This window comes from Ovis aries, chromosome 1 (assembly GCF_016772045.2).
Source record: "Ovis aries strain OAR_USU_Benz2616 breed Rambouillet chromosome 1, ARS-UI_Ramb_v3.0, whole genome shotgun sequence".
NCBI lineage: Eukaryota > Metazoa > Chordata > Mammalia > Artiodactyla > Bovidae > Ovis > Ovis aries.
In genome coordinates this window covers 69,725,586-69,745,076 of record NC_056054.1, presented here as the reverse complement: position 1 = coordinate 69,745,076, position 19,491 = coordinate 69,725,586, and the positions used below count along the sequence as shown (strand labels likewise).

The 19,491-nt window shown below is 48.5% G+C and overlaps 1 protein-coding gene across 4 annotated transcripts; it reads left to right on the top strand.

The window, feature by feature from the left end:
• The first annotated feature begins 5,796 nt into the window (after positions 1 to 5,796).
• Positions 5,797 to 19,129, top strand: GFI1 (growth factor independent 1 transcriptional repressor). 4 transcript variants are annotated; one of them, XM_027972150.3, is made up of 7 exons: positions 5,797 to 6,826; positions 9,264 to 9,474; positions 9,797 to 9,979; positions 11,815 to 12,296; positions 12,419 to 12,556; positions 13,603 to 13,768; positions 16,137 to 19,129. In XM_027972150.3, the coding sequence occupies exons 2-7, from the start codon at positions 9,360 to 9,362 to the stop codon at positions 16,313 to 16,315; spliced, it is 1,263 nt and encodes a 420-aa protein (XP_027827951.1). In that variant the 5' UTR covers positions 5,797 to 6,826; positions 9,264 to 9,359; the 3' UTR covers positions 16,316 to 19,129. The 4 variants fall into 4 exon arrangements, with proteins under 4 accessions (XP_027827951.1, XP_042106950.1, XP_042106949.1 ...); XM_042251016.2 differs by having other exon boundaries at positions 5,797 to 8,321; XM_042251015.2 differs by having other exon boundaries at positions 5,797 to 9,070.
• Positions 19,130 to 19,491: the final 362 nt, after the last annotated feature.

The window sequence follows — 19,491 nt, the reverse complement described above, 5'->3', positions numbered from 1 at the left end:
CATGAGTCCACCAGGGGTGTACACGTGATCCCCATCCTGAATCCCCTCCCACTTCCCTCCCCATCCCATCCCTCAGGGTCATCCCAGTGCACCAGCTGCGAGCACCCTGCATCATGCATCGAAACTGGACTGGCGATTCATTTCACATATGATAATTTACATGTTTCAATGCCATTCTCCCATATCATCCCGCCCTCGCCCTCTCCCACAGAGTCCAAAAGTCTGTTCTATACATCTGTGTCTCTTTTGCTATCTCGAATACAGGGTTATCATTACCATCTTTCTAAATTCCATATATATGTGTTAGTATACTGTACTGGTGTTTTTCTTTCTGGCTTACTTCACTCTGTATAATAGGCTCCAGTTTCATCCACCTCATTAGAACTGATTCAAGTGTATTCTTTTTAATGGCTAAGTAATATTCCATTGTGTATATGTACCACAGCTTTCTTATCCATTCGTCTGCTGATGGACATCTAGGTTGCTTCCATGTCCTGGCTAAATCACAGAATCATTCATAGTAGGGAAAAAGACAAACAACTGTCCAGAAAAATGTTAATAAATAAAATAATAACACATCATTTAAGTGGACAATTATGCAATATGGTCACAGTATACAAAATATACATTATACTTTAAGACTGAGAAACATTCCAAAATATTATTAGTGGTAAAGCTTAGATAATGGGGTATGGAAGTGTGCTTTAATATGTTCTTTTATCAACTTTACAAGTGTTCTGTCATACAGTATTCTGATTTTAGCAAGTTACTCACTTAATGCTGTTTTCTGGGCTTGGAGCAGGAGGTGAGGAAATGTGTCCCCTTTCCTCTACTAATAAAAACTATCAGCTTCATCTCCCCCATCCTTATCACTTCCTAAAGCTCTAACAGGCACATGGCTTTTGGCTCAAGGCTTTTCCTCCCTGTGCTGGATGTGGAATGATTAGCAGGGTTTGGTGGAAAGAGACAAGATGGGAACAGATTTGGTTGAGTTTACAAAAGCTGCTAGTTATCAGAACCTAGGCTTCTTAAACCACTGGTGTCCTTGGGCAGGAAATAGAAACAACTCTAATGTCTGCCTCTGAGAAGTACCAGCCTTTTTCTCTTCTCCACGAGGCCAGTAAGCAGGAGAACTAGAACACCCCAGTGGGTTGCATCTGCCTAACACAAGTCATGCTGTCCTACCAGGGACCTGTCTCTGAGCTGCTATGCAGGCTGGTCTTCTGAGCATCACAGACCGCCTGAGTTTTCCAGGGGTCTCAACTCCCACCTTACTTCTAGGTCAGACATTCTGCGTAGCAGAGCTATGCTTTGTGAGTAGTTTTTTAAAGTTACAATATATAGGCTTTACTGTTTGAAAGTGAAATGTTTCATCTAGGGTAAACACAGGATAAAATGATCACCAAACATCCTGGAGGAAATGATGAAAAACTCAAAAGAAAAATAATATTATATTTTCTCTCTCGCTACATTTTCCATTCACCAACTAAAATATACTTTTTTTCCATAAAAGTTCACGCTGGGTATGTTTCTATGAAGAGTCATTTCATGCAGCCCACACATAAGATGACACTTTATTCAGTCAATCTGTTCTTAGGAACAATGTAAAAATATACGTGGTGAGGTTAACAATTTTCTTATTTGAACTCTGAACACCTAAGCTGACAGCTCCCTCCCTCTTTAGATGTTTGAAATCCTTTATGTAAATGTTTAAATTTTTATAGCTAAGAGAATATATTTTATAATGTGACAAGATTTAAATATATTAGTCCCAAAATGTTTATTAAAGGAAAATAGTGTTTTTCTTTATGTATGCAAAGTTTCTGAATATTAATACAAGATTGGGTCTTACTCATAGCATGTCTTATATTAATTTGTTTATCTCCAAATTTCTTCTACCCATTTCCCAACTTTTGCATACGTTGGTACAAAAGCATTACCCACTTTCCATAAATGATGATAACATCAAATCTTATTCTGACTTACTGTATCATTTGAATGTTATTTTGATAACGATGCTTATAAGGGTGGAAGTGAGACAAATATATTACCTCACAGAATTATCATTCTGCATTTATATCCCTTTAATTCATACAATTTAGAAAAATATATATTTCCATTTAGCTTCACCCACTAAAATAGCTAATCCAAAGACAAAAATTAGATAGTTTTTTAATACCATGAGAACAAAATCATAGCAGTATGACAAGGTGTGGCCACTGTCCAACAAATACTTCTTGTGCATAAAATAAAAACTAGTTCTATGTCTAGTCTTTTATCATGGTCTTACTTTTCCATAGTTGATTTTTAAATCTTTTAACTGTTTGCTATGTATTATGGTTTTTTTTTTATTGGCTTGCGCATTACACAAACCTGTGCATTACCCAAACACTTTTTCTGGTATGTAACAAGAGCCATAAAAAATATTCCTTGTTGGATCCAGAAATTCCACCCCTAGAAAGATATTCTGAAGAAACAATTTTAACTATGGGCAAAGCTATAGTCAGAAAACTTATCACTGCATTATTTAAAATAGTAAAAAATGAAAATAAGCTAAATACTAAGACAGGCATGATTAAGTAAATTATAGTAACCTAGTTGATAGATTTTTTATGTCAATTATCAGTTATCAAAAAAATAATATAAAAGCAAGGAACATGATTGTCATGATTTCTATTTAAATAATCTTATTATAAAATAGTTTTGTTCAAGTAAAGAATTTCTAAAAAAATTAAGAGAAAAGAAGAAATATTATTATCCAGTGGAAAAAACAGAATACATATTTGTATTTGTGATATGATTCCAATCACTTTTTTTAAAAGAAGTAAAGCAAAAATATCAAAATGTTGTCTTCCTATGGTTTCTTCTTTTATGTGTTTATCAATTTTATCTAATATAATTTATAATGAAAATATATTTAAAAAATAAAGCATCACTTATTTTGTAGACAAAATCTCTTGTCTAATTTACAGAGGAGCCCCATGCCTAATTCCATCCTGTGACTTTTTTTTCTTTTCACTCTGTGTATTAAACATTGATTTTACTCTCAGTATCTCTCCCACATCTACTCCTCAGTCAAACGTTCATGGTATTTGATACATGTGAGGCATTTCTTGCTTTAAAGATGGGAAAACTAAGTTCTGAAACAAGTTTTATTCATTTAACATCACCCAAGTAAATCCATAGGATATCCAGAAAGGAAAATAGATACTTGATTCATTTTTACCCCTGACCTTTGCTTTTTTAAAAATCCAAATCTCTGCAAAATCCTGTCACAAAGTTCACTTACTTGAAGTTGAGCAAACTGAATCAGGACATGGAACAAGGAGGTTAAACCCAAGACACCTTCACAGGGAGCATTCTTTCATTCTTGGTACTCAGAGGAATCTGTAAAGAGTGGAAATCAGAGGACTGCTCCATGGTCTTGCAAGGTTGATAGGTATTTGGACTCTGCAGATGAGAAACAGGCTGGGAGAATTGAGCTAAACTGTTCAAGGTAACGGGCTTCCCTGGTGGCTCAGACGGTAAAGCATCTGCCTGCAATGTTCAAGGTAACAGGGCTACTAACTAGCAGAACAGAGATTGATACCACAAATGGCCATCTACAAAAAGCCCAGACTCTTTCCCCTCCTGATAGCATCACTGTGATGATAAAATGATGCAAACGTCACAGAAATGTGTGCTGGAAATGGAGGCATTACCTCTCCTCTGTGGCTTCAGGATCACCCATTTTCCTATGCCTCTCACAAACAGAACCAGAGATGGTAACTGTAAAGTTTTGTGAAAAAAAAAAAAAACTAAACAAGAAACTGGTAATATCCTGTTACCATCTTCTTTCTAAAAATGTCTCAAATCTTTTGTTGTAGGGAAATTCTGATCTATGAGATGGTGCTTGAAATAAATGGGTCACTGGCCAGAGCTCAGAAATGTTTGCCATATGAAGAAGGTCATTTGGCATCTGTAGATATATTATTATTATTTAATAATTATTAGTAAATTACTGACAAAATTAGTATATTTAAAAGTTTTTTTGAGAAAACAAGTGTTTATACAAAATTACACCCCACACCTACATATCCAGTTCCAAAAGAGTGTCTGGGGAGACACATTCTTCCTAGATTTAAAAAAGTGTACCTTTCAAGGGTAGGGGTTGTCTTACTCGCCTCACTCTCCATTTAGTAGTGAATGAGAGGGAATTTGGAATAGTGGGAGTCAGGTTCATTCTATCCTCGTTTCTGGTCCTGGCTCTATGCTGCCCCTTGGCAACTTTCTTATCCTTTCTGGGTGCCCCTCTTCTTACCTTTCTCCTCTGTCCCCCTCTAAGTATGAGAATCATATTCTAACACTGTACACCTGAGAGATGACCGGATCTCGATGGCTGATTATTTTTAATGTGTATTTATTTATTTGAATTAGTAATACATCCACATGGCTCACAACATAGAACATGTAAAGGGGGATTCAGTGCCACTTCCCTTCCCCTGCTCCTTTCTGGGAGCCCCCGTCCCAGTCCCAGTTTTACTTTGCAAACTTAGAGGTTATGAAAGGCAAAAAAGAAAAAGGCAAGATGACTAGATTTCCTCTGAATGAAAGGGGTTTATTCTAAGGTAATTATCTGTTCCCTTCATAGTCTCACCATGCTTTCTGAAACTTTAAACAGCAACACTCAACTAAATTACTAACTAATCACAGTGCCTTTTCAAGAAATTTTGACTTTGAACTTACTAATGTGCAAAGGAAATGGTTCAGCCATTTCTCCAGAACTTGGTTGATAATAAGTTTTCTTTGGTCCCATTTATCATTAAAAGATTTTTTTTTTTTTTTGCTGTTGCATAAAATAGAAGGGAAAAAAGAAAGATGTGTTTTGACTGCTTTAAGATTTTTATGTCTTAGGCAAGGACAAAGTACACAAATAAAAACTTCAAAATGACCGTAATTTCTCTTCAGCTAATTCAATATTTGTAGTCCTTCTGATTACGATTGCTTGCTTCTGCATTTATTTATAAAGAAAGTGTGTTAAGCAAATGAACAGTAGTGTAAGGAAGACAGCTAATCACACAGTTAAGAAGTGTGTATAGTCCCACACCTGTTACATAGTAGGTGTGCAGCCACTGGTGTATAAAACGTCTAAATTATTAAAGCATGCTTGAAGCATGGCAATGGTAACCAAATACTTCCCACAAACCTTTAGATTTACAATGCAAATTAGAAATCACTTAAAAAAATTCTCTAAGGACTTTTTTTCCATGACAACTTTGGATTAGTCTAAAAAATAGTACGTTATTGTGCAGTAACTGAGGAACACCACTCTCTTCTCTGGAGATTTACTGTGCAGAAAGTAGTGATCAAAATTAACTCAATTTATTTAGGAAATCAAGGTAATTATAACGGCTATCAATCCCCCTTAGGAAAGGTTTAGGCTTTAAGTACACACCACAGGCCACACTCTTTGGATCATCACATACAGTCTAGCACTGGAGGTTGTTGTATTTACTTATTTATGGGTGAGGTTTTGATTCTTTCCTCTTCTACAATTAATTAGTTAATTAATACCATTCATTCACTTAGTCCACAGACATTCCCGCCTGGATGTAATGCTGTAGATCCACTGCCTGCCCTCGTGGAACACACAATCGCAGCGAAGACTGACTTTTCAATAATCAGCAGGGTGGTGCTTTTATGGCGCCTTACTGCTCCCCTCCTGTCCAGGTGCCTGGGTTGACCTTAGGCGGCGACGGAGCCCGCGCCTGGGGTACGGCTCTCCCTGGCTTGTCCCGGCAGGGCGGGGTCAGCCGAGCAGCCGCCGTCGCTGCCCCCGCGCGCTCCCTCCCGTGCGGCCTTTAATTTTGCAGCTCCGACCACCGGAAATTAGCCGCTGGCAGAGCGGACCCGGCCCAGCTCAGAGGAGCGCGGCGTGGGGAGGGCGCGCCTGCCAGCCCAGTCGGGCGCCCGCGGGACGCGCCGCCTGCACCCTTTAGGCCGGGGGCTCGGCGCTCGCCCACCTCTTCCAAATTTAACCATTACCTAAATCCGAAGGGAAATGAGCAAACCTCTGGGATTGGGTGTCAAGGTATTTTCAGCCTTGTTGGGCGTATTTATCCCGAAGTGTTTCCACAACAAGCTATTTCGGGTCTGCGGGGCAGGTTTCGCTCTGCGGACGCCGCGGCCACTCACCGGGCTCCAGGCCGGCGGCACCGCGGGCGGGTGATTCACGGCCCGACCCGGGGGCGGCGTAGCCCGAGCAGGCGGCGGGGTTGGGTGTGTGTGTGTGGTGGTTGGGGGTGGGTGGGGGGAGTGTCCCGGCCCAGATGGGCGGGGAAGCCTCCTCGGAGCAGGACGCTACCAGCCCCGGCGCTCCAGTCAATCTGTGTCCTGAATCTGTGACTTCTTCTCGCTGCGGAAGTCTCCCAGGAGCCAAGAATAGTTCTTTTTCTTTCGAGTCATTTCTAGTGCCCGGGTGTTTGGGCCCTCTGGGTCTCCCCATCTCCTACCGTCCCACAGAGGGGAAAAAAAAAGAGAGAGAGAGAGAGCCGCGGGGGAGGGCGCTAGGAAGGCCGGGCCCCTTGTCCACCTCCTATGCACCCTTGCGCAAAGGAGGAGCGCGCCCTGCCGCCCGACTGGGGCTTGGAGGTGGGGAACGGGGGGGCAGGTCTGACAGGGCTAAGCGAGCTACTCCTTAACGCTCAGGAAGTGAAGCTTGTGGTTTTGGGGGCTGAGCTCGGAAGGAGATTTAAAAAAAGAGAGAAAGAGAGACAGCGCGGTCTCTCCCGAAAGCAACTCAGTTTGAAAACTCTCGGAGCGCTGTGCCCGCGCCCTGACCCCTCAGGTAGGTCCGCTGCGCCTCTCTCCCTGGCGGGGGCGGACGCGGGAACTGGCACGGCGCTGGCGCTGCGGGGAAGACCGAGGGCGCTACCGGGTTCCCACACGAGGTCGGCTGCAGCTTGGGAGCCAAAAGTGCTGTATCCTCTTGGTCCCCGCGCGACCCATACGGAGGGGCTGGGGATCTGGCTCAGAGGACGCACGCCAGGCAGTTTGGTGGTGGTTCTGCGAGGGAGCGGGATCCACAGGAAAGGAAACATCTGGTGGGGAGACGGCGGCAGCTGAGCTCTCCAGCTCCCGCCATCCCAGGCCCTGGCTGCGAAGAGTCTCGGCCGGCCCGCGTGCGCCGAGGGGACCGCCCCACCCCTCGGCCGCCAGCTGCTGCGAGAGGTCGCCTTCCCACGCGATCAGCCCTTGGTCCTACTACCGCTCTACCCACTCCACCCTCCCGGGAACGGACGGAGCCTGCCAGGCTGAAAGAGAGGCGCGCGGCTGTGCCCGAGTCGGGAGGTTGCTTGCGTGCCTGCTTGATCCCGCGCTGTTCCAGCCAGTCCAGACTCGGCGGCGGTGGGGGCAGCTCACCCCTGCATCCCCGCCCCACCCCCGTCCCGCTCCGCCCCGAGCCGCAGCAGGGCCCCTCGGGACATTTTCACCCTCGTTTTCCTTTTCCTCCGAGTTTCATAGCTGTTTAAGAAATTAAGTTTTGGCTTTGTGGTGTCTTAAGTAGACAGCCGACGGAGCGGCTCACGCCGGGGCTCAGAGATAACTGAACTGACAGTCGTTCGCCCTAGGGCAGCCGAGCACCCTGAAGCCTCCTGAAGCCCCGATCCTAGGGGCTGGCCCGGACACGGGAGGGCGGCACCCTCACCCCTAGGGGCCTTCTGGCGTTTAGGACACGGGAAACATCCCTTGGGACTCAGCTACACGTCCTAGCTGTCTTTTTTTCTCAAGCCTATCCTGTTCTTCCTCCGGGGAAGGGGACATGGTGGGGGCGCGGGGCGAGAACCCGTCTTGACTCCGGAGCGCCCACCGGCTGACTTTAGACCCTGTCCTGCGTCTTGCCCTGGGAGCCGCATGACTCCTAGGCTGGCAGAATAAACCGGGCAAAGCCCAAGGATGACCCCTGTCCCGGCCCTGGATCCCCAGCGCCCTTGTGTCTCGAATGACCAAGACAACCGAGAGCTGCCGTGGCCGAAAAGCCTGCAGCTCGCTCGTGAACCCGGCCCCCATCGCCTTCACCCAGAGAGAAAGGCACGTTCTTTTTCCCCGGACCTCCTAGCCCTCCTAGCCCCGCCCCCGGAGCGAGCCGGGGGCAAGAACCGTAGGCGCTGCCCCGCCTCCCCGCCGGGCTCGGGTTTCGACCCCGGGATTAGGTGAACTGATTGTGGGGGTTAATGAGAGCGGAGTAGCGGGCACTAACTCCCTCCCAGGCCCGCGAGCCCGGACCCCGGCTCTCCTGCTGCTGCCAGAGCAGCCTGCGCTCTCTCCTCGTGCTGTAAAAGGTGGGTTCTCTGCGGACTCCCGGACACCGTGCGTTTCCCAGCCGTCGCGCACGAATCCGGCTGGACTTTCCCTAGGGCGAGGTTTCTGGTGAGCCCAGTGGAAAGTGCTTTTCTGAGACTTTGTTAGGTCTCCATGGTCCAGTGTGTCTTGCTCGGATACCTGATTCTTTTCTGCGCACCCGCGTCGCAACTTTTCCCCTGCGTGGGGGGCACGAGTCAGGGGCGTTCAAGATCACCGGGAAGCGAGTTTTCCCCGGGACTTTGCTTGGTCCTCTGCCACCTGCTTCCTCACCTTTCTGCCTTCTTTCTCCGGCCTTTGCTTCTCCCTAGTCCTGTTGCAGTTCCCCCGACCCCGCCTCTCAGCCAGCAGGAGCCCTCTCTCCCCAGACCCCTTTTCACTACAGTGTGTGAGCCTGCTCTTGGAGGCTTGGCTCTTTGCCCCAAGCGGGTTCGCGACCGTCTACACATTCCCCTCCCCGCCCCACTAAATTGATTGGCTCGTCTACTCCTTTCTCCCCAGACAGAAAGCAGATCCATATAGGCAGTGTGTGGTCGAGTTGGGGTAACTGGCCCGCTGGGGACTTCAGCTCTCCCAAGAGTTTGATACCACAACGAGTTTTGCTAGGGAAGGGGAGGGGCCGAGGGGCGTGGGCAGGGCAGAAGGAAGAGGCCTGAGTCGGAGCCCGGAGACGGGTTGAGCTACGGTGGCAGCAGCGGCGGGCTCGCGCCACCTGTCCGAGTGCCACCTGGTGAGCGCGGCGCAGCGGGGCCAAGCCCCTCCTCCCGGGGGCCTTCCTCTCTCCTCCCTCCTCCCTCCTCCCTCCTCCCTCCTCCCTCCTCCCTCCTCCCTCCTCCCTGCCCGAACGCTCTCTCTGCTCCGCTGCCCAGTCCCGGGGCCCCGGAGCGTGCTGACCCGCGCGTTTCCACCCTGTTCTCTCGCAGGTCTCCGCCTGGCTGGGGCTGACGAACTCGGGTGAAGGTGGGCTGACGGCGGCTCCAGCGACCCTTGGAGAGGAGCGGGGAGCGCGCCCGACCACCATGCCGCGTTCGTTCCTGGTTAAGAGCAAAAAAGCTCACAGTTACCACCAGCCGCGCTCCCCGGGACCTGACTATTCCCTCCGCCTGGAGAATGTACTGGCGCCAGGCGGAGCAGGTGCGGGGAGGGCGAGGGCCGGGAGGGACTGCTCCCGGGGCCGTAGACTCTGAGTCCCGCCACGCCATCTCCCAGGAACCGGGGGAAGGGTTCTGAAACCCATTTGCTGCCTTTTTTTTGTTACCCACCGTTTGGGTTCCTTTCGGGCTCGTCGCCTAGGTTGCCAAGGCCTCCTTGCTCTCGCCCTTGGATCCGGGAGGGTTCAGGCCAGGTCTGGGGAGAGCTGAGAGAGCCCAGGTGCCACCATCTGGGGGGACGCACTTCAGAACCATCGGGCCCAACCAGACCCAACCTGAGACCCTATCCGGCCTCCTCTCCGCAGACGGCACCTCGAGCACAGGCGGGGCGAAGGCGGAGCTCCGGGGCCGTGTGTCCCCCGAGTCTCAGCTGACCGAAGCCCCCGACAGAGCCTCCGCGTCCCCTGGCAGCTGTGAGGGCAGCGTGTGCGATCGGAGCTCGGAGTTTGAAGACTTTTGGAGGCCTCCGTCGCCTTCTGTGTCTCCAGGTAGGGACCTGTTGGGGGCTCCGGGGCTCGGGGACGGAGGCGGGGGCAGGGACCCCGCACTGAGCAATGAACCCGCGCGGCTTTGGGCACAGAAGTGCCAAATCGATGGCGGAGAATCTTTTCGAGAGGAGGGATTTGTTTTTGGTTCCCGAGGGGAGGCACTGGCTTCTCTAGGCCAGCGTTAGCCAGCTCGCGGGGGTCGGCTGCTTGGATCCCAGGCGGCGGGACCTGGGCTGTTCATCCCTAACATTCATTGGCACGGAGCCGATGAGCGAAAGAAAATAAATGAGTCGTTTCTTTGGGCGGCAATGTTGACATTTCGTTATCTGGCCAGAGATGATTGTTTACAAAGAGCCAGGATTCCAGAATACAGACCCCTCCCCAAGTCTCAAACAGAGACCTGGGCAGTCAGTGAAAAAAGAAGTGTCGTTGCCTTTAAAAATTAAGCTCGTTTCCGCGGCGTTGGGTCTGGCAGAGATGGGGCCCCAAGCCGGACAAAAATCTCGGTCCCTCGCTAGGTCTTCGCAGGCGCAGATTGGGGGCCTATTTTATTTTTCGTTCTGCCGGGTTGGCCTGGCGTTGGGGACCAGTGCTTGTTGGTTTCATTTCCAGCCAGCAATCGAGTTTCGCGCAAACTGAGTGACTTGCACGTTGGGTGGGGGCGAGTCTCCGGTTCCGGTGGAGGGGCATGGAGAGCGCAATACTGGGATTCTGCTAAGGACCGGTTATTTCCAGATTTCATTTACCAGTTTTAAAAGAGACCCCCAACCCCATCCCACACTCAGTGTGTGGACGTGGCTAAGCGAGGGCGTCTGGGAACAGGCCACCGGAGTGTCCTTCTTGGCTGTGCTGGACACGGCCGCGCAAGGGCTGGGCGCCGCCGGAATCTCCGACGGAAACTCGAAGTGAGAAGCCACTTCTCATTGAAGTGGCTAGCCTGAGCTGGATCTGTTCACAGAAATGCAGTGTCTGTGAACAGATCTGTAAATCCGTGTGCACTTAGGGGAAAGTGTATATTGGTAGCTGGTTTTAGCAAAATTCGCAGGGGTGGGGGTGCAGAAGGCCGCTAATTCGGAAAGTTGTTCGTCTTGCAGGTGGTGGCTAAACCTTCAATTCTAAATTATTCTCTAAGAAATTCGTGTTTTCTTTTTTGCCCCCTGTCAAACTATGATAGGAAAGGGAACGGGGAGTATTTTGGCAAACAAATCAAGCCCCAGACCCCCTTCCCGCTGCCTCTTCGCTACCTGCCAACACTGGATATTTAATAACGTTGAGAAGTGTTTACACCTTCCCGTTCCCCCAACCCCAGACACAAATGTCTTGGATAGGTCGGGCCATATTTTATTGGTCCTCGTCTCCCTCCCTCCTTATAGATCCCAGGAAAGAAAAAGGACGGAGTGGGAACACGTAGGGGCCGGGAGAGCGCCGGCGCTGGGCCCTCTGCCCGCAGGCTCGTCCAGGTCCGGAACGGTGGCCGCTTTCTCCTCCGGCACAGCTCGGCTCTGCTCCGAACGTTTGTAAAGCATGGCGCGCCCTTCTCTACGCGGCCGCCAGATGTGCCGGTCCAGTCTGAAAAGACCCTCTTAACGTCTTGCGCTTCGGCTGTCCTGGCACAGAAAGTCCTCGCCCGATGTCATTTTCAGTTTCTGTGTGCTGTCTTGCCGCCTCCAGTGGTTCTCGGAGGTCCCAGGGACCTGGCCAGGGTCTGAGCCTGGAGGCGTCCCTGGCACCCGGCGCAAGGCCTGGTGCCCCGGTGCCCCAGGGATGGGTGCCTGGCAGTTCCATAGACATACCGACAGGTTGACCTGACCGGACACCCTCTTGTGCCTCCACAGCCTCGGAGAAGTCGGTGTGCCCGTCGCTGGACGAAGCTCAGCCCTTCCCCCTGCCCTTCAAGCCGTACTCGTGGAGCGGCCTGGCGGGTTCAGATCTGCGGCACCTGGTGCAGAGCTACCGGCCGTGCGCGGCCCTGGAGCGCGGCGCCGGCCTGGGCCTCTTCTGCGAGCGCGCCCCGGAGCCAGGCCATCCCGCGGCCCTGTACGGCCCGGAGCGACCTGCGGGCGGCGCGGGGGCCGGGGCGCCCGGGGGAGGCAGCGCAGGAGGTGGAACTGCCGGCGGCGCGGGCCTGGGGCTCTTCGGCGACTTCGGGCCCGCGGCGGCAGGACTGTACGAGCGGCCGGCCACCGGCGGACTGTACCCGGAGCGCGGCCACGGGCTGCTCGGCGACAAAGGCACGGGCGTCAAGGTGGAGTCGGAGCTGCTGTGCACCCGCCTGCTGCTGGGCGGCGGCTCCTACAAGTGCATCAAGTGCAGCAAGGTGAGGCTCCCACGCGCCTGGCTTGACCGGCCCCGCGCCCGCGCCCCCCGGCCCGCGCCCGGCCGGCGTCCGCGCCCCTCGGCCCCTCTCAGCGGCCCTCTCCCCGGCCCCACCCGCCTCAGGTGTTCTCCACACCGCACGGGCTCGAGGTGCACGTGCGCAGGTCCCACAGCGGCACAAGACCCTTTGCGTGCGAGATTTGCGGCAAGACCTTCGGGCACGCGGTGAGCCTGGAGCAGCACAAAGCCGTGCACTCGCAGGTAAGCGCGGGGCGAACGGCCGCGCGCCGCCAACGGCCGCGCGCCGCCCTGCTCAGGTTTTCGCGTTCGGGGATCTCCTGCTTCTCTCTGCGACACCAGATGCTCTCCGCCGGGCAGCTTTCGCCTTGGACTTAACCCCGACTGCCCCCAGTCCCCTCTGCCACGTCCCCTGGCTCAGACGTAGGCGTGGAGAGAGATGTCGGGGGTTGCCGGCCTCAAGGCAGCCCTGGAGTTCGGTATCGCGTTGTTTGTGAGACTCAGGAAAGTGATCTTGATCATTACTTTGGGTCTGAGGAAGGCTTGTATGCACTCTTGCAGGTGGTATGTCAGATTTGTTAGCTCTGTTTCTTGGCCTCTTTTTTTTCACCAAATGGCCGATACTTAACTTGCCTTGACCTCTCCGGGTTGAAAAGGAGGAATCTCAGCTCATTTAGAGCATCCAGTATTTGTCCCGCTATTCTTTCATTTATTCATTTGTAAATATTTGTTGCTCAACTTCCAGGTACTAGGTCCTTGAGAATCCAATAACACACCAGCTTCCTGATAGGATACCCTCACGGAGATTATGCTTTAGCTGAGAGGGTAGATAACCAAATAAGTGCGCTAGTGTATGACAGCAGAATGCTTATTTACAAACTCGTTTGCTCTAAAGTATTCTGTCTCAACACCCACACTGGGTGGGGATGGGATGGGGGAGGAGCATCTCAAGAGATTGAGGTCTAAGCCTCCTGTTGAGGAGGGTGGAGAAGTGTTTGTAAATGGGTGTCAAAAAAGCAGGGTGGGGATACGGTTTTGCCAAGGGGTGTGGAAGGTTGTGGCTGAAAAGTGTTTGGGTCGAAAAAATGTTAAAGGGGTAGAGGATAAGAGCAGGAAGGGTGGAGGCTGGAAATAAACTGAGAGGAGAGAGGATAATGGATCACCCTATGTGGATGGAGAGTCTGAAGGAGGGGACAGTCCTGGTTTGGGAGATTTCAGGGTCACCTGGTGGTGAGAAGAACGGCAGCCTAGACGGTTGCAATAGGAATGCCACGTCTTTCTCTCTGCAGGAACGGAGCTTTGACTGTAAGATCTGTGGCAAGAGCTTCAAGAGGTCATCTACGCTGTCTACACATCTGCTCATCCACTCAGACACCCGGCCCTACCCTTGTCAGTACTGCGGCAAGAGGTTCCATCAGAAGTCAGACATGAAGAAACACACCTTCATCCACACTGGTGAGCGAAGGCCTTTGGCTTGTAGGAAACACCTGGTGAGGGGTGGGACATGGAGGGAGGGTGGTGGAGGTCCAAGTGTTTCTCCCTGAGGCCAAGGTAATTCACCTCCTCTGTGATATTCTTGCAGAGAGTGGTGGTGGGTGGGACCTCCCAGAAGGAGTTAATCACTGCAGAGTGTTAAAGAAAACTGAGGAGGCAGATTCTCTCAGATTCATTTACATACATGGTTCTCCACAGAGTCTTTGATTTGGGGTTATATCTGAAGAACCATTCAGCAGGTCAGCTGCAAGTTTCCTATCCTTGCAAAGAATATTTTCCTCTGCGTTAGCAGCTGCTCCAACTTCTTTCTGCTCTAGGTGAAATATGAAGTTCCGGGTCCTTTCAGAGCATTGCTCTAAATGTTTACCTAGAGATTGAGATTTTCTCTAGGGCTACCACCCAGCCTCTTTTGGGGGGGAAGGGTCTTACGTGCGACCTCTTGGCTGCATTTTTAGGAGTCTGACAGTTTATTCTGATTGAGCAAGGGAAAAAATGGTAAATATTACTAGGCTTTTTCAGCTAAGCACTTTTAAAATAGAGTATCTCATTTTATGCTCACAACAACTCAGGGAGGTGAAGACTATTTCTTATCCCCATTTTAGAGAAGAACAAGCATAAAGTGAGGCACAGAAGGGTTAGGTACTTTCTCAGAGTCATATTGGTAGCAAGTGGTGGATCCAGGACTTAAATTCAGATCTGTCTGCTCTCAAGTGTCTATGCTCTCTACCACTGTTTATTATATTCTATTTTCAAAGTCAAAAGGATTTGTGGATATAGAACTCCTCTATTCACTTATTGCCCTTTTTAAAATATAAGCAAGTTTGTCATAATAATGATTCTTATTATAATGTTTCATAATGTACCAAATGCTTTTAAATCTATCTCTTCATTTGATTCTTACTGCTGTCCCATAAAACAGAAGGAGCTGCTCTTACTATCATGAAACTCAGATAGATGGAATGATTTACCAAAGTTCAGACTGGAAGTAAATCATCAGGCTGTGGAATGGTCTGGCTTCCAGTCCTGGATTCTAAATTTTTGGTTTTGTGTAGGTGGCAGTTTTAATGCCAGGAGCACTCTCGTTAATAATCAACAAGATATTTACATGAGAGCCAGAATTTTATTTCAGAATATGAATACTGACTTAATTTGCAGTGTGTTCCAAACAATCATCATTGATGTTTTTAAATATGCTTGGGTAGTGTAGACGCACCCATCAGAAAACCCAGAAAAAATATCCTGCTTTAATCATGTTCTCTTGCCTAAAATTTCCATGCAACTCACTCCTTTTGAGTAAAGGTATTCAAGACGCTTACCAAAATGCAACTAGGATCTTGACTGAGTGAAACATTAAGCCTTTATCAAACATTTACATTATAGCTAGAATTTGTTTCTCAGATTTGTTTGACCCTAAAGGGATAGATAAGTTTTGATGAGTGGTTCCTTATCAAGGAAATCTGAAGCACAAAGATAGAAAGGGGTATAGCAAGAGGAACAGAGAGTTCCTCAAAAACAAGCTTCATCTATTTTGCATTTTTTCCAAGGCCAAACCTGACAATAATGCCATGCTGAGGCTATTTGAAAACAGCATACTGCTTTTCCAAATGTTAAACTGCACATGGATTAGGGGGGAAAAGGAACACTTTTCTATCTGTTATTTATTAATCCATGGTGAAGGAGCTGTTGGTATATAAAGAATCCCGTGATTAACCTCATAAAAAGAGTAAAATCAAGATAGAAAAGGATCAGCTGCCTTAAGAAATACTTTGTGACCCAGATGTGGACTTTTTAAAAAATAAGACTTCGAGAAATACCCATCCTTCAGATACATTCTGTTGTCCTCCAAGGGCAAGAAAGAAGGCAGCCTCACTGGTCCACACAGACCAACACCGATTTGGAAATTCAGATTTGAAAACTTCCTCTCCATTAGAACAGAGTCACATGGCTTGAAAGACAGCACCCCACCCCCCTACCGCCCTTGTGCTGAACATCTGCTGTGGGGAGCTTTCTACTTCTGAAGTCGGGGGTGTCCTCCCAGGGTGGATTCAGCTGCAGTTCTGGGGAGGGCACGTGGCCTGTGCACTGTTTCCGTTTAGCAGGAAACGGTTTGAGGCCTCCAGCTGGGAACCCCCATGCAGAAAGTCTCCCTTCCACCTGGTTCACCTACGGCTTCCTCAGCCTTGCACTGCCACACTCATCACCCTCCAGACTGCTCAAAGGCCTTAGACTGTGGTGTAGCCAGCTGCTGCCAAGATCCTGTGGGTCACTGTGAGTCCCCGCTAGCTTTATCATGGACTCACGCTTGCCCCTCTCCCTTCCATCCCTGTAGGCGAGAAGCCCCACAAGTGCCAGGTGTGTGGCAAAGCATTCAGCCAGAGCTCCAACCTCATCACCCACAGCCGCAAGCACACAGGCTTCAAGCCCTTCGGGTGCGACCTGTGTGGAAAAGGCTTCCAGAGGAAGGTGGACCTCAGGCGGCACCGGGAGACGCAGCATGGGCTCAAGTGAGCAGCGCGCCTCATTCCCATGTGCAGTCATACAACACTACGGAGGGCAGCCTCCCCACTTCACACCAGCCACTTCTGCAGATCTCTCTGGGGTGATACCTTTTCCCTTTCCTCCCTGGAACTGCCAGAGGAGATAAGTTACCTTTTCAAAGTTCAGCGTGGAGGGGGAACCGAATGACTCCCTGGGCAGAGGACTCGCCAAATAGGCTTCTCTACACCTGAAGACTCCAAGTGGAGAAGAAATCAGCTAAAATCTTCGGCCTGATAGTCCTTCCCATACCCAGACCTGTTCCACAGATAGAAAGTCCCTTGGGTTTCTTCCCTTCTCTTCCTTTCAGACCCCAGATACTTGTGTGGAAGAGGAGGAATCATCTCTTACAAGATAGATACATATTAATGTTTTTATCTGGAATGAAGAATAAGTGTTATTTTTTTCCTTCTGGGGAGTTTGTTGACCCCTTTTTGTTGGGTGCTGCCTATAAAGCTTGGAGGAATTGTTTCTTGCATTTGAAAATTGGTTCAGAAACTGATTTGGGAAGGGAATGTCATACTTTTGAAATGACAAAAAATGCACTGTAGAGCCTGCCCAAAAAGAAGCAGAAGGAAAGAGGGCTTGGTGAGAAGAGATTCAAGGTTCTCCCTCCAGGAGACTTGCGGAGGCTTCTTCAGAAGAGTGGAAGCACATAGTAATGCCTTTGGGCAAGGCTGTCATCCGTTCACTCAGCAAATGTCTATTGAGCACCGGTTACCATGGGATCAGGCACTATGCTGGGTACTGGGGAGCCAGAGAGTAAAGTCTCAGGCTCTGTCCCTGGCCTGCATCTCCAAGTAGCTGGGTCTGTTATTCCCCACAAAGGAATTCTGAGAAGATAAAACAGGATCTTAAAACTTTCCTTTAGGTCGTTTGGATTTTATCAAACATAAACGAAAAATAGCCGAATAGATACTTCAAAGATTCATGTGTAAATTAAGTTTTTTTATTGTTAAGCTGATATTTTTAAGATGTCTAAGCTATCAGGCATGTGGGAATGAAGGCTCTGTGTTCAACTCTTTTGAACCCTCCATGTGTACCACAGAGGAAAAAATAGTGGTGTTTTTACTTTGATGTAAATGTTTTTAGATCTTCTGGAGTGTATTATGTTTGTTAATACATATTTATTAGAGTGATGTTTTAAGTTAATAAAGTATTAAGACTCTTATATATTGCTTTTCATTTAGGCAGGGAATTTGGGAAAGACCTTTGTTTTGGTCTGTATGGGGAGTTGGTACTGAGCAACATCCAAAAGAGAGCAAAATCCAATAGCTCTGGTTTTCATGTGTTTTTTTTTTTTTTCTCTTTCATTCTGTGCCTGAGCACCTTCTTTCTTAACAGGAAAGCTAGGGTTACAAAAGTAAGCTTCTACCTTGCCAGGTCCCTGATATCCCACATGTATGTGCTCAGTCGCTCAGTTGTGTCTGCATCTTTGCAACTCCATGGATCGTAGCCCACCAGGCTCCTCTGTCCATGGGATTTTCCAGCAAGAATACTGGAGTGGGTTGCCATTTCCTTCTCCAGGGGTTCTTCCCTACATGTTTATGGGCTTTTTATTCTGAGAGTTTCAGGATTTTTTTTTTTTTTTTAACAGTCCAGAAGGCTTCCTGATGAATAAAGACATTAGGAACTCTAGGTCTAGAGATTGAGTCAGTCACGACCCTGTCACCAGCATACCAGGTGACTTGGACAAATCGTTTGACCTTCCAGATACTGATTTCGTTCACCATAATAACGAAGATATGATTCTGTCATCACAGTTCAAACCTGACTCCTTCTCTGGAGACTGGAGGGAAAGAAGTATCTGAGACTGATTAGCTACCTCTCCTAAAACAAGTTATGAATCTGAAGACTGATGAGAGGCAGCAAAATTGGGATGTAGGCTATTTCTGGCTCTGTCCCACCTATGGGAATTGCTGCTATAGATCAGTCCTTGAAAAGAAAGAACCAGAATGAGCTTCTGGCCTAAATCCCAACTACCTGTACTCTTTCTAATTCATGGTCAAGGTAGTGCACAGCCCATGGTGACTGTCAGCAGATTGTCCATTTCTGTTCAAGTCAATTTCACCCGTATTGGTATGTGCCTGGCACTATTCTAGGTGCTGGGGATTCAGCAGTGAACACAATGTCCTGTGGAGCTTTGTGTATTTGGTCAGTGCTAAATCTTCAACTCCTAGAACAGTGCCTGGTACATAGTAGGAGATCAATCAATATTTGCTGAGGTGGTAAGTGAATAAGCAGAGAAAATAAACTCCTGCTTCATCCTGGCTGCTCTGCTCTCTCCAGCAGAAAGGGAAGAGAAATCGCTTGAGGGCCAAAGAAGCAAATAGAACACTTAGGACTCTCTCTGGATTGGAGAGTATGGACGGGGCTTTGACCATGCTTTTCTCTCATCTCTCCGAATCTCAGCGCTCTGCTATCCTTACTTGGTTTTCAAGACTGTATCTTTTCATGTCAGTTTACTCATTCAAAATTGAAACATGTACACTCTAGGGCAGTTTAAGATAATTTTCCAGAACTGTTGGGTAAACAGCTACAGCATCTAGGAACCTCTTCCTAGTGTCCTGGGAAACGAGGTTCCCAGTGAATAAAGATCACAGAATGACCTTCTCACAGGATTCACTGTGCACACTGGTTGCTAATTTCTAACTTGGTTTGAAAAGTAAAGAAGCTACATTGTGGGGTAAGTAGAACTGATTGAAATCTAGTTAACTGCTCTCCCATTATGACTTTTAGAACTTTGGTCCATTTTTATAACCTATATGCAATAAATGTGGAATTTAATTTTGATGTTAATAGTATGCATTTTTTGGGGGGAAAAACATATCTTGATATCCTCAGTTCAGAATCAAAACAAATTACTGTGTCTGTTACTGTGTGAAATTTGAAGATTGCGAATATCTCTTCTTAATGTTATTACTTGACTCCATTAAAAATAGATTGTGAATATTCCATGTCACATTATTCATGAAGCAGGCCCTCTGCCTTTTGTCCGTGGGAGTAACAGTAGAAAGGGTAACAAGAGACACCAGAGCACACCTTTGTTTCTTTCACTAAATTTTTAATAACACCTCCAGCTAGCCAGTTGGTGAAGCTCAGCTCTTGCATAAAAGTGGAAAAGCACAGCTATCTCAGAGAAGACCAAC

Coding starts and splice junctions, on each gene's coding strand:
- GFI1 (XM_027972150.3), top strand. CDS start 9,360: ATGCCGCGTTCGTTCCTGGTTAAGAGCAAAAAAGCTCACAGTTACCAC. Junction 9,475..9,796: donor ACTGGCGCCAGGCGGAGCAG/GTGCGGGGAGGG, acceptor TCCTCTCCGCAG/ACGGCACCTCGAGCACAGGC. Junction 12,297..12,418: donor AGTGCATCAAGTGCAGCAAG/GTGAGGCTCCCA, acceptor CACCCGCCTCAG/GTGTTCTCCACACCGCACGG.